This window comes from Antedon mediterranea, chromosome 4 (assembly GCF_964355755.1).
Source record: "Antedon mediterranea chromosome 4, ecAntMedi1.1, whole genome shotgun sequence".
NCBI lineage: Eukaryota > Metazoa > Echinodermata > Crinoidea > Comatulida > Antedonidae > Antedon > Antedon mediterranea.
The window spans coordinates 21,390,310-21,417,843 of NC_092673.1; the positions used below are offsets into that span (position 1 = coordinate 21,390,310).

The following is a 27,534-nucleotide window of genomic DNA, read 5'->3' on the forward strand; positions in this document are numbered from 1 at the left end:
ACATGAATATTCATCACTTGCGTCACCACAATTGTCATACATATTGCATCGGTACGTCATTGGAATACAGCGACCATTATTGCATTTGAACATCGACTCGTCACACACTATCAAAATCAAATACAACAATCGATCGATGCTATTTAATTTCCATTCAAACGTAAATAAAAGAAATTATAGGTTCAATCATGATTTTACGCGGGTAGTAATTTAAAACTGAAATATTGGAAATGGCAAGATAATGTTGCAAATTTTATTCTTGGCGAAATAGAATTTTAATTTTTCTTTTTCCTTCATAGATAGCCTATTGCAAAGAGACACCGTCAATGCGCGCGTAGGTCGATGCTTGTTGCGCTTCAATCGCCATCTTGGTTGCTCAAATCTTTAATTTATTTAATATAAGTTCCACAGTTCCCCTGTTATTACAGGCATCCATGATAACAGAATAACTTTAATTTAATTTATAACCAAGAAACCAACAACAAATACTTACTACATGATGGCCATTCGAAATTTGGAATAGAACAGTCGGTAGCAGGGATATCACATGGTCCAGGGGAGTAACTACAGTCTACAGTCGTTTCAGGACTTGATATTAAATCTAAGAACAATGACAAAACATTCCTGAATAAATGATACGCGTACAGAAAACATGTTTTTATTTATGTATAAATGGTAAATGTATTATCTTTGACATGAGAACGAATTTAATATCGAGTGGTTAAGGTACAGTACGCAATACAGGTGTAATGAATTACCATTCCTAACACAGTATCATAGTGTCTACATGATGCATTCTAGAATAAGATGTTTTGATTTAAGAAACCATGTATAATTAATAAGAACAATCAGGAACATTCCAGAAACGCTATTAATAGAAACTGTAATCCAATAGAATTAAGAAGTATAAAGAACGATCTAGAAGGATAGGAATATCTTGTATATAAAACTTAAAAGGATGTAAAACTATTGTAAGGTTGTTGGATATTATAGATTGTAAAGGTTATTGTGAAGCTGTTGTTTAAAGTGCTTACTGGATTGTTGAAAGTTGATTGAAATTAATGCTTTGTTTTGGAGTTATTTTACAACTTTGTGGATTTTGTGTGTATACTTTTATGTCACAAGGGAGTTCCTAAAGTATTTTCAACCGCTCGGAAACATACGTAAGAGGAGTTCGTGACAACAGGAACGACGTAAGCGCTACTCAAGTAATTGCCCAATTATCATCAGATCATCAGAACTGTCGCCTTTGATTGGTCAACCCACTTGAGTTGCGCCTATCGTTGTTGCGTTGCGCTTTAATTTACTGTACAATATATCAATATAACACTTACTAATTCCAAAAACTTCCACTTCACATAACGTAAGATATTCGTTTCTACCAACAACACACACAGACACATAACGTCCATACATGAGTTCGTTGCACTCTACCCGGATGTTTGTACTAAGTAAAATACTTTCAGCCGACACAGTTGAACCACATCTTGGATTCACCGAATGAGGAGTTGGGTTCATGCCGATATGAACGACAGCATTAGTCAGGCGCTCGGCTAAAATTGAACGAAATATATATATATATATATATATATATATATATAATAAAATATAACTAAATAAACGTACTAAATAAACAATTATGACATCGATACATTAATAGAAGTAGTATGGGTCCAAATCACCTAACTAAAGGACGACGAAAAATACTGAAGCAGCACTTTTGCGATACGGTGCAGTTAGTAGGAGGCCTAGTTATATGGAAGAAAGACTAACAAAAAGGCTATTTTGTGACGATTTAAAGGAAAATAGATCACTCGAACATCGTAATAATATTCATTTAGAAAGTAAAAACTCGCGTGTAGTCATGAATTTAGGCCGTGTTTCGCCGATAATTAACCGATAAAAATTAACCGTTAAACTGCCTACGGAAACGGGGTTTAACCGATTCCCACCGATTAATAACCGATAATTATCTCATTCAAATCAAATAATAATAATCGGATAAAATGCGATAATTGTTAACCTTTGACCTGAAGGACAGATCTGATTGGGTCTCTGGTTGTTTGATAATGCCTAAATCATGCGCACTTTAATTAACCGATAAACTGCCTGTGGAAACATGGTTAAACTGATTTCCACTAGAGAAAAATTAACCGATAATTATCTCATTCAGATAATTATCGGATAAAATGCGATAATTTGTAACATTTGACCTGAAGAACAAATTGTTGCGATGTGATGGGCTCCCTGTTATTTTTTTATAATGACTGATTATGCGCACTCTATTGGTTGAAAAATTAACCGATAATTTATTTCTTGGCTGCGGAAACACGCCCTCTGATGATCAGAATGTCTTAATCAGAGAAAACATCAATACAAATTGATTTGTTATTACAATTAGAATTGTTAATCTCAAATTACAATGCGTGTTGGATCTCAATTTCAATAATGCTTGTAAAATACTTACTTTCTAACGATCTAGATATGATACTAATTAGTAATAAATAATACCTGCACTTTCTCGATTAACAATATCGACAAATTGCACTGCATATGCCTTTTCCAAATCAACAGTCCACCAAGGCTCAAAATCGTTATCTGTTTAATTATCAAAGAATAGCAAATCTCAAAAGACATTCTTTGGTAGTTTATTTAGGTCTACGTTTCTCGCTGCTGCTTTAGCCAGCTACATCTCCAGAGGATTACTCATTCAGAAGCTATATCAAGCAGCAAGTTATAGTTTTAGAGGCTGACGTTTTTGATAATTTGTGAACTAGGACAGGTTATGCTCAAATTACAAACCCCAAAGCCCGTCTGGGAGAAGAGAGTATACAGTATTACTGTATATAGATGCATGTAGACGGTAATCTGTAAAATCTTGTTCAATAAATAATGACTTTATTCTTGTTGTCAACCTAGGCCAGTATTTATAATAATTCACTGTCAAATAATCAAAACATTATTTTGGCTGTTTAGGCTGGTATTTACAATGAGTCCCATTTGACTGTCAATCTAGACCGATATTATAATACTGTAATTCGCTGTCAGATAATCATTGAATTATTATTTGTTTAATTCGGGGTAGGCATTTATTCTAATACAAACTAGCTATCAAGTTTGGTTGCCTCTTGCACATAGGCGCAACGCAAGTGCCAGCTGACCAATCCAAAGCGAAAGTTCGGACGATCGTGGTTTGTTCAACATACGTCCTTGTGTTGTGCCCTAGTGTGAACTAAGCTTAAAACAAGATAGCAATTACGTACGTGTGTGCGTACACGAACCAGAGTTGAAGAATGGATTTGGATCGCCGTCTACAGCCAGGTCTGAGCCTCTAGGATCCCCTGCCACTACAAGTACACTGCTCTGTTTCGTAGGCTTACCACGAGATACCAACTCTTATTGATAAATTGAAAATAAGAAACGCGGTATATAGGTAATATATGAAATGCAAGTATTGTGACATACTATAACCTTTAAATTATTACTATATACTATAATATAACAAGTTGGATGTACGAAGTTAATTTACTTACATATATAAATAAAAAAATTGTAATGCGCAATGTGAGTAACCAATGGCCAATAAAATAAAAATACAATTTGAAAAAAAAGGCAATATGGCTCTCTGAAGATGCGATTTAATGGTTATATGATATGCATTAAAATACACAATACAGTACCTTTAATTAATGTAACGTGCGCTTATTAAACCCAAGGCGTAGATTTAAACATTTTTAAACAGGGTAAGTAATAATCATGGAGTATTAATTAATGGTATAATTATACAAAACTAACTTACCCACTGCTCTCCATATAAGATGGAATCCTTTTCCGGATAAATTTGAATCAGACACGAACATTAACAACATAGAATTGGCTTCCGATAGCAATGTGTAATAATTACTGCCGCATAGTCTATATGGATTTAAAAAACGAAATTAATTCATAATCAAACTATTTTAAATTAGGTGTATTAGATATATTAATGGTTCCTTATTTAATTTGTTTATTCAAGCATTAGCTACTGCTATAGAATTAATAACTGAGAGATAAAATGGTGGTACGGATATATTACACAGAATTGTTGATATATTTGAGGTTAATGATTTTGGGCCTATTTTTTCTATATAAAATGTAGGTAAATATTTGCATTTGGCGTCATCGTTTTCATACAGTCTCCTGTACCATTTAAGTTGGAAAGATATTAGTAAGTCTGTTAATAAACAATGATGTAATTCATATGCAAACTTATTCAGCAACCCCACCTCTCCAAGAGGCCAATTATGTTGGAGTTATTGGTCCTAATAATTTGCACCAGCCTATTTCAAATCAAGTCAGCAGAATTAAGTACAATAATTGTTATGGAAATAAAATAAAATAAATACAATACAATTAATAGTACAATCAACAGATTCATTCAAGGATAACCTTCATTAAATAACATTATTTATTAGTTTACATGATTTTAATTACAAAATTATAAATAGACCAGGAGATGTAAGTATATTATAAATAAACCGTCTATTGCCACGTGCTGCGATTCATTTTATGATACCATCATTTTTATTGTAATTAATCGTACCAAAAACAATAATGACATTGATACAATATGTTAAGTTCAAGGTATTATAAATCTTCACCAATCATAAATGATGAGCACTCAAATTACACATTTAAACTTGATCAAAAAGGTCAATCGACTCCTTTCTACGTCGACATAATAAACTGCAAGAACCACTTCTTATTTATCAGCATCGACATGTTACGTAACTATTATGATTAAACTGACGAATTTATATTAGGATTTGTCTAAGTAACAGGCCTTAACTGTTTCTGAAAATAGAAATATAGTATATTCATGGATGTATAAGATCCATTCTAAGTTGTTATTATTGACCACCGTGTACCCGTATGTAATGACATGGTTCTTGTCCGAATGCCCAATCGCCTATAAGCTTACGGTAGCTTCTTACTGTAATTACTGCCATTAATATGTAACTTTATTCACAATAGACTACAGTACTTGACTACAACCAATGTTTTTACTTACTAATTAAACGTGTAATTCTTTCTCCTAAAACGGTCAATTAACTTTTAAGCGACCCAACTACTGCCGTTCTTTTTCGTGGTCGAGTAGATTATTCAAATTTAAACAAATGTGCTTCATTGCAGGAATTACGCATGCATTTGATCCAGTCGTCAAAACACGATTGTTCGAAACGCGTTTTCATACTATTTATTTTATAGTTTACTTAAATTGCGTTTCATTCATGTTAATTACAATTGTATGGTATATAATATGTCGAATTTTAGTTTTTGCAGTAAAAATTTAGTGGGTCTAAACGCATTCATAAAGATTGAAATGAATTTGTGTGTAATTCTCCGATATTCTTAATTTGTTATAATAATTGATTTAAAACATATTTATACAGTATAACATAATTCAGAAATATTGATCAATCATCGAAATGTATTTCTTTTTTTTACTGTTATGCAATATGTGCAATTGATTGTTTTGAAAAAAATATAATTTAACGTCGTCAACATCATCAACGTCTTCAACGTCTTTAACGTCATCAACGTCGTCAACTTCATCAACATCGTCAACGTCTTCGGCATCTTCAACGCCTTTAACGTCATCAACGTCTTCAACATCGTCAACGTCATCAACGTATTCAACGTCATCAACGTATTCAACGTCATCAACGTCATCAACATCATCTCCACGTCATCGACGACATCAACGTCTTCAACGTCATCAACGTCTTCAACATTGTCAACGTCTTCGGCGTCTTCAACGTCTTCAACGTCTTTAACGTCATCAACATCGTCAACGTCTTCAACGTCTTCAACGCCTTTGACGTCATCAACATCGTCTCCACGTCATCGACGACATCAACGTCTTCAACATTGTCAACGTCTTCGGCGTCTTCAACGTCTTTAACGTCATCAACGTCTTCAACGTCATCAACGTCTTCAACATCGTCAACGTCTTCAACGTCATCAACGTCTTCAACATTGTCAACGTCTTCAACGTCTTCAACGTCATCAACGTCTTCACCGTCAACAATTATAATTATTATCTTTCTCTTGACGTATGGAATAGTTAAGCGTGGTTCCCACTAGCGACGCAACACAAGGACGTAACGCAACGCAAGTGAATTGACCAATCACAAGCGATGGCTTATTCGCTTGTCATTGCTAACTGTCTATAACTTCGCTTGTCATTGGTTAAAACGCTTGCGTTGCGTTTACGTCCTTGCGTTACGTTCTAGTGGGAACCAAGCTTTACTGGTCAGTTTACTTGAGTTTGTTGCTTTTGAGTATTATATTCGTTGATTTAATTGATTAATTTGAAACGGTTCTAGAAAAAGCAGGCTTACTTACCGGTCATGCACTTCGTCACCTGTGCCATCTAAATAAATTTCAAGATAATCATGCGGACAATAAAAATCAAAGGAACGAAATTTAACCGAAACACGACTTTCTTCTGGAACCTGAAAATAAAATTAATATTTATTGGTTGTCGTTTCTTAAGCGTTGTCTACACCTATCAAACTAGTTTGAAGGAAAAAGTGTGATATGCCCAAATATGGTAGTGATATGCCAAAATATGGTAGTGATATGACATCATCATGTTCATATGGGCACATCACATTTTTTTGTCACATAAAGCTTGATAGTGTAGACAGAGCTTTAATAATGAATATTTTTCAACATGAGGACATGAAGCACTATTTGACGTAAGCGTACAAACATTGAATATTATTGTAACTGAACTTTAACTTCAAAAACACTTACCGTTATTTTCCACATGCATGTAGTATTTCCGGGATAGTTTTCCGGATATAGAGGCGACGATATTTCCCCATACGTTCCTGTATATGTGTCACCGCAATTGGTACCTTTAATGACATCAGTATTTGATAAAAAAGAAACTTGTTTAATGTATTAGCAGTTTGAATTAAACGGAGATCTAGCTTCATTAGGCTAATAATGATAACGAGACTTCCTCTTCATTAATGCTTCCCACTAGAGACGCAACACGGGGACGTAACGCCACGTAAAGCTTGCTTCCCACTAGAACGTAACACAAGGACGTAAACGCAACGCAAGCGTTTTAACCAATGACAAGCGATCAGTTATAGACAGTTAGCAATCACAAGCGAATAAGTCATCGCTTGTGATTGTCGAAAAAGGCTAAAATCACCCGAGGCCTCCTATCGTTGGAGGGCCACTGGGGTTCCTAAGCCAGGGGTCTCAGGCCTCTGGGTTACGCCACTGCTGTCATCAATTATAATATAGTTATTATGGCGATATCCTTTTACGAACAATCGCACTTTGTTTAACCTCTACAGCTCACTATGTCGGTCGGTCGGTAAACACTAACCAGGGAGTTGTAACAACTCCCTGCACTAACTATTGAGCACGCGACTGCAGCCATGTATATGTCCTTGTTTGTAAATCATTATCTAAAAGGTTATGAAATGTATTCATTCTTTTTTTTTTTTTCTTTTATTATTAAATTTGAAGCTGTATTTCATTCTTGGTGGACGCACCGTTACACACGAGTAGGCTACTTTACAAAGGTTCACTTTCAGAATATAAAATACCTTTTTATCACAAGATAATTAATTCATAACAACCAGTTGACGGTAGTTGTTGTTATCGGTTAATGTGTGCTATACTGAACGGTACATAATTTAGTACGAATGTGGTGGTAGAGATGTTAGAGTGAACAACATGGGAAACGTATTGCCTATTTGTGTTATCACTTTCAGGAGGTCTATACATTTACACCTTAAATTGCAGGGTACCTGCTTATTAATTAAACATGTTCAATAATACAACTGTTATAGTTGTTATAACACCTTATAATACTGTTAGCGAATAAATATTCGTATAACAACACAGAGATAACATTTTATTTATTTATTTTAAGAAACGGATGACCGGGCATAACTGCAGAGGAGATTGGTCGAATTAAAGCTGATGTGCAGGTTGTGATGCAAGTTAAACTTAGGCCTATTAGCATTATTTTGTAGACCTATTGTTTGAGACCAAAAAAAGAGGGGAAAGAAAGAAGGCCAATTTTGATTATTTTTCTGACTTATAGGCCTACACAATACTGAACAATGAATATAGTGTTATCTTTATAAATACCCTTAGGTTAAGTCACTTACATTGAATTGAGTTTGAAATTAAAAACATATTAAGGGGCTTACCTTCTACAGCAATAAAGATAACAAAAATGGAAAAAACTCGAAGAACATACATCCTATAGGTCCCCGTATATCTGCCAACCACCATGAGATACGCATACAACTTAGTGATGTCGATTCAGGCACATTAGTTTATTTATCGTCTACAGATCTCACCAGAGGGCGTAAACAGTGGTAGGTACGGTACTCTAGTATTATTACGTAATCAGTTATTACAAATCTCTGATCTCATTCAATCATCACACTGTTAATTAACAATTATCATAAATAAAATCATTAATTAAGTCTGGTATGAATAGTGAAAAGAATGCAAATACAATTAAATCGATACACAACGTCGTGCCGTAGTGTTTAAACGTCATTTCTATCAAAATTCAAATGTTTTGTGGTGGTTGGACGATACGACAAAGTAGTGATGCTAGTTAAATATGACTTGTATAAAGACATTTAATAATACATAATAAAATATTAAACACAAAATTAGCTTCGCGTACAAGCAGTGGCGTATCCAGGATTTTGAAGTGGGTCCAATTCCCACCCATACCCACTGGATACGCCAATGCGGACAAGCGTTTAACTACCAAAACTATAATAGACGAGTTTTCTTTGCGGGCTGAGTCCACAGCTTATTTTTGACATTTTGATACTCAATCATAATGTACAATAAACTGAAATTTATAGTGTTGACTTTTATCGAACTACCAATATAGATTTTGTCCGAATTCCATCAATTGCAAATACTGGCACCTGTGACAAGGTAATTAGTCATCCTATTAGATACTGTATTAGTTACTAAGTAGGCCTAACTAAGCACGAACTAATCAAATGAATTACCATCATAGCCAAAACAACCGATTGATTGTTTAGAATACATTATAAATCTAAACTACTTCACTCATAATTAATATATTTACATTTAAATTGAAATTTAAATAGCAAATAAACCCGTTAGTGGTGGTAGGCTTATGGTAACAATACTTTCGGTTGACAGCAGAAGAAATTAAATAACTTGAATGACAATTTTGGCAGCCAATAAGTTGTTGGAGTCCAATTCAAATTAAATTAGAATCCATTGAAAACAATGCATTATGTGTACAGTAAATTCATTATGCGAATACATCACAAAAATCCCACGTTTTCAACCTTGATTTTTTTTTAAACTAACTTAGGGAGTTATAACAGGTATGGCGACACATGCACACCGAATGCTTGTAACTGCATTCCACCCATGTAAACTGATTCAGCTGAAACTGCCACGGAAATTATGTTGTTATATTGTTTATAATGGTTTTGAAATGGTTTGGGAACCCCTTATGTGAAAGGTAGCCGAACTACTTAGCCTAAATATAACTAAAACTAACCCTTTAAATAATCTCTGTCGCACTATAAAGTAAAAAGAATTTGCTCATAGGATTGGAACCCCATACATTGGCATGTAAAGTCCATTGTCTAATCCACTCGACAACATACACGACTCGACAACATACACGGCTCAACAGAAAGCGTTTGCATTAGAGAATTGTAGTTAGCCAAATTCTTACGTCACGCCTTATAGATATGATTGAATGAATATTCATGTTTATTTGTGACGTTTTATGAGGGGTCCCCAACGTATGTACAAAAAGAAATATCTTGGTCCGGGGTTAACTCACGACTCCTTCAACTCCACTCCCTAAGCCTCAAATGAGACTTAGTTTATAAGCACAATAAATTATCAACTAGTTTATCAATCCTGTAATTGGTGAGTTAATGTTGGATGCATATGAAATAAAACAAAATATAAACAAATAAATAATTAAAGACATATGTGGGATAATACCAGGCTACATGCAGCTCAGAAAATATTAAACACTTTTGATTTGTTTCACTTTAAAATCATTTAATGTTCCAGTTGTTACGATCGAGTACACACTAACATAAAGTACTAGATAACACTACGTCTGCAATTATACAAAGACAGAAAATATGAAAACAAGGAATACATACAATAAATTCTCTTACTATTGATCGACATGATTTGTTCTATAGACTGTTGCCATTTTGAGATTGTGTCCTTTTAAATAGATACGCATGATTAATAGAGTGTAACGCTGGTCGATAATGACAACACGCATGTTGCCTGTGAACCAGTGACGTAACGGCTATGAGCGCTTACTGCCTAAACCCAGGGGCCCCAGAGCTTATAGGGGGCCCTGAGCAGTGCCATGAGGAAAACAGGCATTAAAATATGTCGAAAAAGGCTCAAACGCCCGAGGCCTCCAGCGTTTGAGGGCCACTTAAAGTTCCTACACCAGGGGCCTCAGGCCTCTGCGTTATGCCACTGCTGTGAACACGTATTAATAGAGTTAATATTGAGCTTTCGTTTTCACAACGTACCACGCAACTATACAGCTATTGAGTCTAACAGTCATTCTGAACATATGCAGAATTACTTTTTGACTCGCCAGCTACGTACGCAGTCGACCATGAAATAGAAAGTTCGCTAACAATAAAAAGAACTAAAAATATAGAACCCTTACTTTGTAGCTATAAAAAAAACTTATTGTACAGTGGCAATATTCACCCTTAAAATCATAAAATCTAAGTAAACACCTTAAATAGTTTATTTATTTACTAAAGGACATAAGCACAATGTACGCAACTTGACCAATCACAAGCAACAGTTTGGATGATTCAGCGCTTGTGATTGGTCAAATTACTTGCGTTGCACTTACGTTTTTGCGTTGCGCCCTTGTTTGAAGCAAGCTTTAGTAATTAATAAGAGAAATATCTTAATAAGAGAAAAATCGCATTTAAAAGTGTGATTTGTAAATATAACCACTAGTATCAAGGTAGTGTTCTTTATATTCAACAAAATAATGTTATTTATGGTTTTTGCTTACTCTCAGTACAGCAGGTAAAAAACTATTTACAATATATACTGTTCCAATACCAATTTGTATTTTTTACAAACGTCACCATAAAAGTGAAGGAAAAAACATTATCAAACTTAAGAGATGAATAAAAAAAAATGTCAATTAACATTAAATAGAAATAAGTTTACAATAACAATAACGATATATTATATAAAATAAGTTGATTCATATAAAATTTCGTAAAACTTAAATTATATTAAATCCGAAAAACTAATCAAAATGGGAATGCATAACCAACCATGCATATAATTAGCATATAATTAGCATTATTTGTATTAGCATATTATTATGTACAAAACATACAACAATTAAATTCAGTTTAAACAAATATTACACACTTTTCTGAATCATATTCTACTGCAATTACTGCAGTACATTTTACTTTTTTTAGTTATTTAATTGGAGTATTATATGTAATTCTAAGTCAGGTTTCTCCCCTATCCAATACAGTGCTTCCCATCAATGGGATAACCACAATATATCAATATCTATAAAAAGAAAACTTGTTTTAAAGGTAAGTCATTTAATTTTTAGTGGAATTTAAGGTTTAAGATGAACCCGATTCATATAAGTTGCTACTGTGATTGTAATTTCCTGCAGTAACTGCAGAAAAGATTACCCTTAAAAAATCTAAGAATCTATAATCCATCCACTTTTTTTTTTTATTTCTGTCGGTAAATTATTAGCAAACAGGAATTCTGGGTAACATATTATTACCCATAAATCATCATTACAAAATATCACACATGTACAAACATTTACATTGTAGAAATATATTGTGAAAATTGATGTAATTTCTCAATATTGTTGATCTAAAAATCGCATAATATCCACCTGACTCTGATCAAACCAGTTTTACCCACCAATGTTTTGATGGCCAGATAAGGCTATAAATGCTTTTATTTTACTATATATTAAACCATCATTTTCCATTTTGAAAAATAGATATGTTTTTTGTTTTCATTGAACAATCTTCAGTTTCTTGATAATATGCTATAAACTGTTTTTAATTATATACATCAATTTTGAGATTATTAATATTACTTTGAGTGAACATAAACAATGTATTGACATACATAATTATTATTTCATTTTACACTACTTCTTGTTTTTGGATTGCAAACAATTTTTTTTTCCTATTTCAAATAAAAATATTAATACTTGTATTACGATTTTAAGCAATTATTAAAATGTCCTTCCTACACATGGTAAATCAAAGTACTAGCCATAACATACCTACTGAAATAAGAGGCTTTAATCGACGTTTTTTATACAAATAATTTAGCTAATATGGCAAGGAATTCAATGGTGAAACATGACTCCAGTCATTTCATACATAAAATTCTTTAACATAAATTCAGAAGCATTGTCAACTTAACAAATACTTCCTAAATACATTGATCGCAAATCAAAATCTGATAATCTTGGCAATTTGCGAGTTCAAGCAGAAATGACCCAAAATATTACACTATTCATTCAAGTAGCATTTGTAGAAACCTTTTCTTCTTGTGTTTGATTGGATGGAGGTGCTGGCGTTGACCTTTCACCTGGATTCCAAGGACTTTGATTGGATGAATTAGTATTGGCTCCATTTTCAAAATCTTCTTCGGTGTCCATCCCATTGCTAACGTCAAACTGTGTATTCTCAAGACGAGAAATTAATCGCTCGTCTTCATCTCCAAAATCACCGCCCATTAACGAAGGTTCTCCGACTACCATAACGTCCTACAGGACAAAAACAAATATAGATCATTTTATAAATTTTAAAAAATATATGGTTTTATTATTTTTTTTTTTATTTTCTTGTTTTAAAGGTAAGTATAGGTAAGGTATAAAGATATTTTATATTGTGTCCTCAAGCTTAACTACAGACAGCAGACAGCAGTGCAGCGCCTACCAGATCAGCACACCGGGAGACGATACCCTACTCTTTGTGAATAGTGTACGAAGTTCTTTAATGTGCACTATGTAAACAGGGCCAACGGCTTCACATCTCATCCGAAGGACAAGGCAATGAGAGTAAAGCATCTTGCCTAAAGATACAGTTAGTATGGTACAGATAGGCTAAAAAATGACATCATCATTACACCATCACTCTCCGGTATATACAGCACCCGCCATGTATGACCATATATATATTATTTTTTTCAACAATTTTTTTTTAACTCTCTCAAAACTCCTACTATATGGTCCTTATGAAAAGCAGTCTGAAAATAAAGCCATTTTATTGCAATGGTATTTAATAATAATAATTTAAAATTAGTCTTTACCGTTGGAATTGGTTCTGATGCAGTCATAGTGTATCCAGCTGGGGACTTCTTTTTACTTGATCCGGTCACAGATCCAGTGAAACCTGTTGCGTTTGACGTTGTAGTTGTTGTTGACATCTTTCTTCTCCTTTTCTTTGTACTTCTTGTTGGTTCTGAAAAAATTACATTACAAATTCCCTGTAAATATTTGACGATTATCAAGTTTACTGTTGCCATGACAATTTCTGTTCTGTTCTCATGGTCTATCAGAGTTTTATTCTACATTGTTTTAAAAAATATATATATATTAGGCAAATGGTAGAAGAAGCTGGATCAGTGTAAAGCTCTGTCTACACTATCAAACTAATTTGACCAAAAAGGTGTGATATGCCCAAATATGGTAATGATTAGTTTAAATATGGCCATATTTGGGCACATCACATTTTTTTGACTCATAAAGTTTGATAGTGTAGACAAAGCTTAAGAAGCAAGTATGTTTGAGGGGTTCAGTCAGTATTATCTCTTTATTTACTATAGTAAAATGATCTGAATCTGAAATTATAATTGTATTTAATGCAATAATTTAATATACATCAAGACATTACTGCAGTAATTAGTGTACTGTGGTAATGTATGTAGCTGCAGTATGATAATGTTGACAATGAATGGTGGAAATGTGTTTACCTTTTTTGAATGAATTCTCCTTGACAGGCGGTTTGATATCTGTAAATGAAAGGCAAAGTGCAAGCTACTGACGTGATATAATAAAGCAATCATGGTATGGGGATGGCTTGGTCTAAAAGCGCAAATCTGTGTTCACACATTGAGCCCTCACAACTCCAGGCTATATCATGTTTTTCAATCACTCACATACGCTCTATACGAAATCCGGAATTAATTAATTTAAACAGTTTAACAACCACTTTTCACAATGTTTTATTCAACCACCACAGGACCGGACTTTGTATGAACGTAGTTTAAATACATACTGACAGATATAAGCAAAATTGAATGTGAAAGCAGATTATACCAAGTGGTAATATTTACAAGGTTAGATTAGCAAAACCGCTGGGAAAAGTGCCAAAGTGTATGATTGTAATTGATATAGCCAACCAGAAGTGATATCAATTATATATAGTAGTAAAGATTTTAAATTTCATTTAAATCAAACATGTTTTAAATGATTTAGAAACCAAAATATGTTTACTGCATTTAACTATCAATTAAACTAGTTTAAATAACTGATTAAAGTTTAATTAATGGCCTTGAACTAAATTTATAATTTCAAAAGTTCTAGTTCCGATATATTTTCTCTCATCAAATTAGTTACCGGATAGAAATAATCTAACAATTTGATTTATAATATTAAAAGTAATTTTTAGTACGCTTTTTAATTATTTTATAACATTTTCCTTAAGTTAAATTATGTTGTTGGTAAATTGAACATTTTTCTATAGAAAGATAGAGTCACTGGGGTTTAGGGAATTCTTGCAACTTAGACCAGGTATGTGTTATCTGCAATACAGAATCTGCACCCAGTCTAGACACAATAGCTTAAATAGATTAAACAGTGAATGGTATCAGGGCCGTACAGGAACAATCTAAATATTCTACGAAATACCAAATGTAGTGGAAAAGTTAGATGGGTTTAGAGTGAGTGCTGGGTTGAAATTAAGCTGAATGGAGAGCTATGAAATAGTTATAGAACAGCAGAGATTTGGATGCCTGTTTATCACCTACAAGTATTTATTTGATGAGTATGAACTTACCTGGTGGCGCTACCATTCGTTGCCATTTCTGGAAAAGTGTTGCTTTGAGACAATCTCTTGGACTAAGGTTATATGCTTTGTGCCGTGACATCAGCTCCTGCATTGGTTCAAGAATTACACATAACTGCAAGAATAAATCATACATATTCACACATTAACAAATTGATATAATAATAGCAGTAGAAATACTAATAAGGGGACAACTTCATAACCCAACCAAGTTTCTACTGCAATAGGGTTTCCCAAGGATAGAAGTCCTGGTAAGATTCAACAATGTAAATTCAAAGTGCGTCTTCTTACTCTGAGATAGTTAAGAGTGAAGTGAGTAAGTCCTTGTCTTGTTACGTTCTTTGAGAGTTGCTCCAACATGGCTGGGTCCTGTAAGAATAAAAAAAGAAATCAATGATAACATCACCTAGCAGATAAACATGATTTTACTACCCCTTATGGTTACCTGAGACCATTACACCCATCTCAGCCCTTTAGGTCTACCTGAGACCATTACACACATCTCAGCCCTTTAGGTCTACCTCAGACCATTACACACATCTCAGCCCTTTAGGTCTACCTCAGACTCTCACACCCATCTCAGCCCTTTAGGTCTACCTGAGACCATTACACACATCTCAGCCCTTTAGGTCTACCTCAGACTCTCACACCCATCTCAGCCCTTTAGGTCTACCTCAGACCATTACACCCATCTCAGCCCTTTAGGTCTACCTCAGACCATTACACACATCTCAGCCCTATAGGTCTACCTCAGACCATTACACCCATCTCAGCCCTTTAGGTCTACCTCAGACCATTACACCCATCTCAGCCCTTTAGGTCTACCTCAGACCATTACACCCATCTCAGCCCTTTAGGTCTACCTCAGACCATTACACCCATCTCAGCCCTTTAGGTCTACCTCAGACTCTTACATCCATCTCAACCCTTTGAGGCTACCTCACACCCTTACATCCATCTCAGCCCTTTAGGGCCACCTCACACCCTTACATGCATCTCAGCCCCTTAAGGCTACCCAAGAGACCCTTACATCCATCTCAGCCCTTTAGGGCTACCTCACACCCTTACATGCATCTCAGCTCCTTAAGGCTACCCAAGAGACCCTTACATGCATCTCAGCTCCTTAAAGCTACCCAAGAGACCCTTACATCCATCTCAGCCCCTTAAGACTACCTCAGAGACCCTTACATCCATGCCATCCTCTTACCCCTACTGTAAACTACATGTGAATCAACCTTAATGTAGCCTACCTGTACAGATATGACGTTCCGTGCAATCATCTCTGAATGATTCCTTATTTGGAAATGCCATGACCGAATTCGCATCAAATCATCAAAAGTAAACTCTAATATTAACCTGCCTTCAGTACATATCTGTAAGACAAATAAATTAAAATTGAATTTCAAGAAAGATGTGTGTGAACAGCATTAAACCCATTTGTCCATGTTTTTATCCATGTTTTTTATCTGCCCACCAGGATCTGGGTTCAAAGTTTCTAATCCACTAGCTAAGTCTAAAATTAGACTTGGTTTATAAGTATGATTGGTGGTGAGTTACTTGCTGTTGGATAAGAAAGGAGGGGGGGGGGGGTGGTGAGAAAGAAAAACCCAGCAGCTTAAAAAGAGAATAAAAATAGTACAAAAGACTTCAATTCAATCAAAGTAAAACCCATTCTTTCTCTAAACAAAAAATCATAGTATTATGTAAAGTCATTGCACTCGAAAGAAAAAAACAATTAAAATTCATTAAGTCTATTAATATTTGTTGACACTGAAAATAAAAAATAGTGACTGCACTTGTGATGTTGAAACTGATGTCTATTAAGACAAGCAAGACGTTAATTTAGCTAATTAATTCTGGAAGTTAGTTTGCAATCTAACGTTGCATACCCCGTACCAGACTTGTTCCTAAGATAAATTTAAGCTAATGAACTTTCTATTTTATGGGGGTAAAGTGTGAAATATTAATAGGTGCAAAAAAGTTCCTTGTTGCGCTCAAATAACAACTTGATAGACTTCTTAATTTGTCTGGTGGCACCCTGTCAACACTATATTGTCATTTAATGTTGATCAGCGGATGTGGCCCATGTACTTGTCAGCTACCGTTCAAAATTCAATAAATATTAATTATATTTTTAATTTAGCTCTCAATCAATGAATTAACCTCTTTTTTTTATTTGACTAAAACTTAATTGACTTGTGGTAAGTACTAAAACAATTAAAATTTATTAGGTATAATCTACCTTTGCAGACCAATTCTTTTATGGATCAAAGCTACTGTAATTACTTTCAATTTTACACAGATAATTGTGTAATATTATTAATAGGTCATAAAAGTCTAGTTTCTTTGTTTTTTTTGCCTAATTAAGGTAAAATATAAATTTTATGTTCTAAAAACAAAATTACACACGATAAAGTATATAATTCTATTTTACCAAACAAGCCATCCTTCAAATTAGTTTAAAGATTACTGTATAATATTGTAAAATAAAAATTTAAAAAAATAATAATTTGAACAAAGTGGACTATAGATTGAATACAAACATTACAATATAAATGCTGTATTATTTATACAACATTGTCTAAGCAGAGATGTAGGAAGGCCTAGTGTTAAACTACAACAACCACAGCGAACAAACAAAAATACAGAATCTTTATTCTCACACAGTCTAACATCGTCAAATCGTTGTTGAAAAGAAAGGTAGATACACTAGCCCTGAGTAGCTACTGTACCCAATGGGCTAGTATATTAAATTGAGCCTGGTAAAAAGTAAGTAAAAAAATAGAATCTTACTAAATATTGATAAACTTAGTAAAACCTTTAAGGTGACAGGAAGTGTGTCAATTTCATTGCTGAGCCAATTTTATACAGCAAAAATAGCGTTTACAAGACAGCTAACAAAATAATTAAATTAATAATTCTCACTTCAATCTATCAATCTTTATTGAGCCGATTGCCGCCTTTATGCTGTTCCATGCTATGTATTTTCCCCCTCTGTTTAGTTCCTGTTATTGTAAAAACCTTTTATGAATGGAATTCTCTAAAGGTTTTTAATAACTTGGATAAACTTTTTAAAGTTTGTTTTTAATTCTAAGAAAATGCTTTAAAATAAACAAAACCTTCTATAATGTGTGCAGTATTAAAAGTATTTTTTCAAATAAACAATTTTCGAAAATCTATGCCATGCATTAAACTAAAATTAAAATTTAAACAGTTTTTCTGCTTTTTTTCCACAAATAAAGATATGAAACTACTATACAACAATTGTCATTGTGTTTAAGATTGTTGGATACTTTTACTGTAATAATTCTTAATGTGTTTCATATACAGTTACTGAACAATCAAGTTAACTCAAAAATGTATTTTACAGAATCAACTTTTAACAATTGTTTCAAAAGACTAGCTGTATGCTAATAGCATGATACTAACACTTAGTAAGACAACTCAATATAACCTGACTATTTGATATAAAACACAATCCTAAACCACTGTTAACAATTAACTACATAATACCCTACGGCGGAAATAATTGCATGTTGGAATTTCTCTTAAACATATTTCTGATTAAAGTCAAAAACGATAAATACTGTTGCAGTGTAAGTGTCTGCATAGTTCAACACATCTTTTGACACGCATAACAAACAGCCCACAAGACAATTTAACAACAAAATCAATGGTTCCTGTTTTCGGTCAAGTAGTGATCAAATTAGTAAAGCTTAGAGAATCGTAGATACAAATTTGGAATGAAATGCATGGGTGGGTGGATGATGGGAGAAACAAATATCAGTAAGTATCATGGGGTTAAGAATATCGGACCAAAACAAAAGATTACTAAAATTGCTAAGAGGTGCAACTTATTACATTTAATTGAGTAGTCAAATTCTTGTAATTGATAATAAGGATACTGCCACTGTAATGAACTTGCTTCCACCCTCTTTGCTTAACATTTTATGCAATGTCATTTCATACAAAACATCTCTTTATTAAGTTATTTCATTATTAATTAAGAAACACTCTCACAAAACAAATATGAATGTTAAAATGTACTTGGTCGTATAGTTGTTTAATACAACTACTAAATTATTCTTTTTCTCTGAATCATATTACTTGCAAATTTGTTAACATAGCATGGAGTAATTTAGTTTTTCTAAAACTCATACGAAAAAAAAAATAAATTGTAAGAAATGAGATTGACTTTATATTATTCAAATAAGTTAACTTAATTGGTTGCCATTTTAATAACAAAAAGTACTTTATTTTCGTAAGTTTGATTAGATCAACTTTTGGTGTTCCTTTTCTCAATATCGAGTGTTGTATTTAAAATACACTGAAATATCATTACACTCTCCTTTAAGCTCTGTCTACACTATCAAACTAGTTTGACAAAAAAAGTGTTATGTGCCCAAATATGGTGGTGATATGCTCAAATATGGTAGTGATGCGCCCAATTAGTAGTGAGATGACATCATCATGTCCATATATGGGTACATCACATTTTTTTGTCACATAAAGTTTAATAGTATAGACAGAGCTTTAATTAAATATAATAATTGTTATGGGTAGATATCTTTCTTGTTGGATAATTAGTGCCAAATTCAAAGCATTTTCATGAAAAATCAAATAGTTTCATTTTTGCTGGAAGCTTCTAATGAGCGATACTTGAAACGTTTCTGAAACATTAATTAAAAGCTGTAAATAAACAGAAAAGTGTACAAATAAAGTATGTCTGGATAAAATATTAACAACTTTCCATTCTAAATAGAATGACATTGCACAAAAAATAATATTTCTATATTAAATTCTTTTAATAAAATTATTAACAAAATTGCTTTAAAAGATATTCTAAAGTTGCACTTGCTTTGTTGGTATTTTTTAAACTATCATTTATTTTAAAAGGTCAATATTTTTGAATAAATAGGGATGGGTTGAAAAAAAAATAAATGTATATTTGTTTTTATCTAACTATGACAACCACTTCTAATTATTAGGTTAACCTAAATTTACTATCAATTTTAATTTAATTTGAAAGAATAAATATGTTTTTATATACAGTATTTAAAAGTGCATGGCTAATGAATTTAAAATTATTTCTGCGGTTATTTTGTCTGTCTGCACTAAACAGTTCAACAGAATTGAATATGTTTAATCTAATTTATTTAATATCCAAAAAATAACGTGGTTTTTCAAAAGTGCATGTGTGAAAAACTAAATACGGCAATTGCAAACGGGATGCAACGACAGTTGAAAAGAACGCAGATATTCGGTGATTTTATTTCGGCATGATTTCTTCACAATGCCCGAGTAAATTCATGCTGATAGCTAGCACTTGAAATACTTCCGAAAGGATATTATGAGAACCTCACGACAAACTTGCCAGCTAGTAGATAACTCTCAGGGGAAGTCAGACTACCGAGTTACTCAAAAATAATTAAGCCGGTTTTTTTCACACAAGAAGGGCAATTTGTGATGCTCGGCGTTGATGGCTAACTGAGTGAAGAGATTGAAATACACAAATAGCAATCATACCTCAACACATTGTAAGAATCAAAATACACTGGATAATTTAACCTACGATGCCCTATCACCAATGTCATTTAGGGAGAAGGACTAACCTTTTAACCCTTTTCTTAAATTTCTTTGCATATTGTTAAATTCATTATTAGGCTTTAAGCATAATTATATATTCAACATTTATTAATTTGCATATTAAGTTCATTATTAGGGTTTAAGCAAAATTATATATTCAACATTTATTAATTTGCATATTAAGTTCATTATTAGGCTTTAAGCAAAATTATATATTCAACATTTATTAATTTGCATATTAAGTTCATTATTAGGCTTTAAGCAAAATTATATATTCAACAATTCACTATACAGTAAGCCTAAATTATTATTATCATTATTTAAATAAAGCCTAAATTATTATTATTCTTATCATTTATTTTTTAAATATATTATTATTATTTGTATCCTAACATCCTAAATTATGGGTAAAAGCAAAATTGAATGTACAGTGAACACATTTCATACATTTTAAGATTTAAATATCGTAAAATTGAAACATTCCTAATAAAGGAAAATAACAGAACTAGATTTTGATTGCAATTGAAGTGTTGTTTACTAAAAAACGTTTGATAAACTTAGTAGTTAATCTGGAATTTTGCCAGAGCTTTAATAACAAGTTATTATTTCAAATAATAATGTCTTAATTGTACTGTAAAAGTAAAACATTAAAACAATTTACCACCAAAATGAATAAACAAAATATCAGTAAGATTTCATATCAACTGAACAATATAAACATAACATTATGTATGCAAACATATAGAGTAAAAAAAACTAGTAAACTGAACACTCTTTCATCGCCAATTTATCAATAATGTACAAGAATTCTTTCTTGGCAAAAATAAATCAGCTTGCCCTTAAAAAACTATAAAACCATGAATTTTGGGAGTGGCTTTTCCTTCTTAATTAAACTAGGAAGCGAAACAGTTATATTATTGTTGCCTATAACTTATCAACTCTAAACATTAGCAATGTAGGAAAAGCCACAAGAAGAACAATTAGTATCTTAAGTGGTCTAAATTAGACCTCATCTTGTTGGGTTGCAGTGCCTATAATTTGTGGTTTTCCTGTTATGTAGTATGGTCTCCCCAATAACTTCAAGGCTATATTAATATTCATTCGTAACATGCTTTGATGATCATGTGCTGCAGAGACCCTATAAAGTACCTCATGCATTTTTCAATTATTCTGGCGCTTTAGATTTAATCTTTTCTGACGCTAGTGCAAAGCCTGATATTCTCCATTTCTGCTTGTAAGCCAAAATTCATGGTTTTGTACTTTTTTAATATTTGCAACATATTCATTCCTAATATTTGTGCTCACAGTTCAGTATTCTCAAACAGTTTAAATCTTGCGTTTCATTTTCGACTGTTTACAAACTCCCAGTAGGTTATTCAACTTGTGAAAATTAGCTGTTTAACAATTTCAAACAAGTTGTACGATGATGGAGAAATGGCATTTAATGGAAAAGCTGAAGGGAGGATGACAGTTAATTTGAATGGCAAAAATACATTGAAATTGAAGTACTGTACTTCAATTACCTACCATGCATATTAAGTCAACAAGTGGTATTTTAGATGAGAGTGCCATTTTTATATTAGGCCTATTTATATTTGAGTCATGCAAATTATATGTTGGTAATTCTTATAGCAATTTTTTTTGCAATTCAATTAAAAATCAATATTTTGTTTTCTTATGATGATTGTTCAAAAGGACATAGTGAGACACCGAGAAAAACCTAAAGTGAGATGGCACAATGAAATTTCAAAGTCAACTTTGAGAGAGCTTCACACTGTAGAGGGTTGAAAATGGCAGATTTTTGTTGTATAAAAGCATTTCCATGAAATTCGGTTAAATATCTAATATTATTAATAGTTTTGTTTTTCTAAAACCTTAACATTAATTTCTACAACAAAAGGGGTTGAGAGATGTCGTAACTAAATTCTGCAGTCGCCATGGGAAAATCTATCAAAGTATAGTTAGAAAAACAAGCCGATCTTACAAAAACAGGCTGTCTAGACTGTGTGTACCCCTATTGTTACACTCAGTCCCCTTTTCATTAAGTTTTACCTGTTCAAAGTGCAAAGGCAATGCTCACTTACCATCCGCACGCAGGTGATAGTATTCCAAATCTATGGGGACATATTTTGTAATGTTTACTTTTCCTCATCAGGTAAATTTTATATTAGTTGAGAAGGCCATTATGATGAAAACATTGACTCTTGTCTATTGCTGCATCAGTTTAAAGCCTTCTACTTTATTTATGCAAATAAACATAATTCTTGAATTCTGTCCACATCATGAAGCTCATATTTCTCACATTTTCCTCCTTTTCTTCCCTTTCTTTCTCCATCTTTTTCTCACATTTTCCTCCTTTTCTTCCCTTTCTTTCTCCGTCTTTTTCTCACATCTTCCTCCTTTCTTTTCCATCTTTTTCTCACATCTTCCTCCTTTCTTTTCCATCTTTTTCTCACATCTTCCTCCTTTTCTTTCTTTCTTTTCCATCTTTTTCTCACATCTTTCTCCTTTTCTTTCTTTCTTTCTCTATCTTTTTCTCACATCTTCCTCCTTTTTTCCCTTTCTTTCTCAATCTTTTTCTCACACCTTCCTCCTTTTCTTTCTCTATCTTTTTCTCACACCTTCCCCCTTTTCTTTCTTTCTTTTCCATCTTTTTCTCACATCTTCCTCCTTTTCTTCCCTTTCTTTCTCCGTCTTTTTCTCACATCTTCCTCCTTTCTTTTCCATCTTTTTCTCACATCTTCCTCCTTTCTTTTCCATCTTTTTCTCACATCTTCCTCCTTTTCTTTCTTTCTTTTCCATCTTTTTCTCACATCTTTCTCCTTTTCTTTCTTTCTTTCTCAATCTTTTTCTCACACCTTCCTCCTTTTCTTTCTCTATCTTTTTCTCACATCTTCCTCCTTTTCTTTCTCTATCCTTTTCTCACATCTTTCTCCTTTTTTCTCTTTCTTTCTCAATCTTTTTCTCACATCTTCCTCCTTTTTTCCCTTTCTTTCTCTATCTTTTTCTCACATCTTCCTCCTTTTTTCCCTTTCTTTCTCAATCTTTTTCTCACACCTTCTTCCTTTTCTTTCTCAATCTTTTTCTCACACCTTCCTCCTTTTCTTTCTCTATCCTTTTCTCACATCTTCCTTCTTTTTTCCTTTCTTTTTCTCACATCTGCCTCATTTTCTTTCTTTATCTTTTTCGCACACCTTTCTACTTTTCTTTCTTCATCTTTTTCTCACATCTCCATCTTTTCTTTTCTTCTCCATCTTTCTTTAATGTACGTAATTTTCCTCCATATTTCTCTATTATCTCCAATTCACACACAATTAAACACAATATCTTTGTAATCCTTTTACTTCCTGCAAATTTGAGCAAATTGTTTGAAAAATTGTCAAAGTTTATCAGTTGCGTTGTTGCACATTATGCAATTAATATAAATTCAAAATGGAAATCCCTCAATTTACTTTCGATAAAAATCGCTGGAAGACGCAGTCTTACTTTATTAAACGCACCATGTGTAACAATTATCAAACGCCTGTGTACCCTGTACCAATGATAGCTATGGTGACAAGCTTTGCAAAAAAAATATTAAAATAATGACATTATTCGGACAAATTGTAATTAACTTTTAAAACAAACAGTCTACCTGCTTCATGAAATGAAACCTGAACAATTCAATTAAAAAATTTACCTGTTTTCGTGTTATACATCCGTAGTCCGCAGCCTTTGGGGAATACGTACAACATGTTTCTATTTAGATTCTCCTTTACAAGATTAACTAAGGTCTTATCTAAGTGTGAACAAGCTAACTTAGTCAACACAGTTCCCGCCCTGTGAGACACCTACCGAGCTAAGGTTAATGTATATGAACACACCTTTGCTGTTTAATGGCTCTAGATTTCCTAAAAGTTCATAATTAGAGCCTTGTCAATCAGCAATTTTTTTACCTTTTTTTAAAATTTGCTTTTTCAACTGATTTATCAACAAGATGAAATTTCAATTTAGTTACCAAAAGTTTTCAAGAAACTTTATAATTTTAAATAGTATTTGTTTTTTTTTCAAAACGTAACTACTAAACGTGATCGCCACCTAGGCCTAGTATATTAGGATCATACAAATAAAATTTTTCTACTGTAGTTATTACATTTTTTACTGCAACGCATATGATGCAATAAATAATGTGTACAGTATGAAAACTAGAAAAAGCTTGCAACAAAATTGGAAAACTGTTAATAATTTACAGAGTAAATAAAATTTAGTTTATACTGCAGTAACTGCAGTAGAATAATTTCCTGTGGTCCTTCCTTCTTTAAATAAACTGTTTGATTAAAGATTAAAACATAATTGTGTCTAGGATACAAGGTAAATATTGCTTGTTCATTTTGAGAGTGGAAAAGACGTTAATAAGAGGAAACGAAAGAACTGCCCTACCCATGCCTGTTCTTACCATTTAACAGAGATAATGTGCGTTGGTTTTCCTCCTAGTAGGCGCCCTCGTTAGAGGCATCTACCCCACATTGGAATAGCTGTCAGCATAATGTCGAAATTATCAAGATATGGGATGTCTGTGTCAGCTACCGTTTACTGTAGGTTAAGCGACACTGCTTAATTGCAAATTTTGTTTAACTTAATTAAGAAATTACACTTTGATAGTAAACAGTGATTGGGTTTTACATTTTAACCTAGTTTATTATTTGTTTAAATTAAATTTATTACAAGTTTAAATAACATTAGTTATAACCTTAATAACTTTAAATTTAGTAGAAATATTACTATAATTTATAATATATTAGGAAAAAAAATCTACAATTAATTTTCAAATGTCAGGTAAAGGCAAATTTTCTTACATAAAGATTATGTTTTAGTAGTTCAGTAATATTTTCTACATTGCATGTAAATTAATAATTAAAATATATTTTATCTATCAATATAAAAAAAAATGTCTTGTTCATTTTAGTATCCATCGTAATAAGTTGGCATGGTAATATTACACAATACAGCTGTTTATTTTATCAGTAGTAAATAACTATCGCTTAGTCAACTATGTATCATAGCTTTACATCACTCAGTATTACACAGTGAATAATAATTTAATATTAGAATTATTATATTATGATGAATAGCAACATATAAGCAGCCTACACATTACTACTCACTAATCTGGAATGCACTAAGCCTGTCAAATCAATCAGACAACGTTAGCGACGCTGAAAATAAAACAAGTATTTTCTGCCTAGTCACACATGGTGTTTAGCCGGATTTCGACAGCAGCCAATCTGGGACTTGTTTCTTAATGGAACGTTTCCACATCCGACAGTGTCACATGTAGAGGGCAATGCGCAAGAGGACGCAAACTATAGCCTGTGATAACCTAACTGTAAAACCTTCCCTAAAAACTTCCGTAAGAGATTGAGTTTTAATTTTAAATTTGTCGAATCAATTTGCATACTTGGGGTATTACATGCAGTTCAACAGCAATAACTAATGAGTTGCTGCTGTGGCAAACAAAATAGTCACATGATTAAATCACATGATTTAGTTTTTAGTATTACAAATCGCATTCTGATTAAGCGGCCAATTCAAATTTAACATAAATATACTACCAAATAATAACGTCAAACTCTAACAAAGTAATGCATAAAGTGATTAACCAATGGTTCTTCAATTTTAGATTATTTTTACTTTTTTATTTATATTACCATTTTTTAGGAGTCACTGCTCTGTTGGCAATACTTTTATTAATTCAACATCGAGTTCTTACAATATGATTAATGAATTTTGTTTTATCGTACATACTGCATTTTGCGAAAAAAAAATGATGAATAAATTAATATAATTAATTTATGGAAAATACTTCTTGACCTTCAAAGAGTTGGATATTAATTTACATTTAATTAATCTTTTTTTCTTCATTTATTTAATTTCTTATTGACCTTGTTAAGTTTCTGTTTTAACGACAAAAATATAAACGTATTACGGTAATTATTTATCTATAAATGATTGTGACCTTGTGGCTACAATATAATAGTTTTTTTTTAATTAGTTAACAATTTTAGAGCTTCAAAATCGCACTGCTTGTATAGAAACAGCGAGGAGTCGGAATAACCCTTTAAATAAAGTGATATAAGGTACACTACTTCTTAAGAACTACTTATTTTCAATAAATGATAATCAGGTGCGGATTTTAAACAGGCTTTAGCCCCCCTAAAATTTAACAGCCATGTCTTTTAAAAATAAAATAATATAAACTATTTTTATTTTTCTGCCACCCGACGGATGGTTTTTATCATTTATAAAATATTTATCCACCTAATCTATAATTCTGGATCCGCGCCTGATAATATTCAATAAATATTTGTTGATTAGTTTTGAAAAAGTTCATTAAAATCTGGGCGTAGCAGGATACTACATTCTGCTAGGAAGTTTACAAACTTTAGAGCAACATTAAGTTAAAAAGTTAAAAAACAAAACGTGCCACATCTCAATACTTTCACTTTTGATTTCCCACATCAAACCCCCCATTACATTTAGCGTAAACAAGTTTATACGTCAAAAAACACCCTTCCATCTCATAATGAAGTAATTTAAATGTTAAAACGACAACAAATTTGGTTAAGTGAGCCGGATGAGGAGACACAGCAAAGATAAACCAAGCCCACCCTCCTATCATCCTAGAGGATTGTCATGTGGGAACAGCTCTCAAGTACATTTCAGACTGGAAAGTAACTGATCCTCCTAATTCCCTTAGGCATTGAAAAAACAAACATGTTTAATATTTATTAAATGTTTGAAAATT

The 27,534-nt window shown here is 32.7% G+C and overlaps 2 protein-coding genes across 3 annotated transcripts in view; both read right to left on the reverse strand.

Annotated features, from left to right (window-relative positions):
* Positions 1–461: 461 nt before the first annotated feature.
* Positions 462–8,305, reverse strand: LOC140047695 (uncharacterized). Its single transcript, XM_072092733.1, has 8 exons — positions 8,226–8,305; positions 6,802–6,905; positions 6,388–6,497; positions 3,800–3,915; positions 3,264–3,395; positions 2,512–2,598; positions 1,335–1,553; positions 462–601 (listed from the first exon to the last, which is right to left on the reverse strand). Exons 1-8 carry the CDS (start codon positions 8,275–8,277, stop codon positions 462–464), a joined length of 960 nt encoding a protein of 319 aa, XP_071948834.1. The 5' UTR covers positions 8,278–8,305.
* A 1,784-nt stretch (positions 8,306–10,089) lies between these two features.
* Positions 10,090–27,534, reverse strand: part of LOC140046886 (LIM domain-binding protein 2-like) — a 28,882-nt gene continuing 11,437 nt past the window's right edge. For both annotated transcript variants that reach the window (XM_072091629.1, XM_072091628.1), the window contains 6 exons: positions 16,415–16,537; positions 15,456–15,533; positions 15,156–15,279; positions 14,071–14,109; positions 13,408–13,559; positions 10,090–12,862 (listed from right to left, as the gene is read on the reverse strand). In XM_072091629.1, the coding sequence (XP_071947730.1) occupies positions 12,614–12,862; positions 13,408–13,559; positions 14,071–14,109; positions 15,156–15,279; positions 15,456–15,533; positions 16,415–16,537 (765 nt within the window). In that variant the 3' untranslated portion in view covers positions 10,090–12,613. The remainder of the gene's footprint in view (positions 12,863–13,407; positions 13,560–14,070; positions 14,110–15,155; positions 15,280–15,455; positions 15,534–16,414; positions 16,538–27,534) is intronic.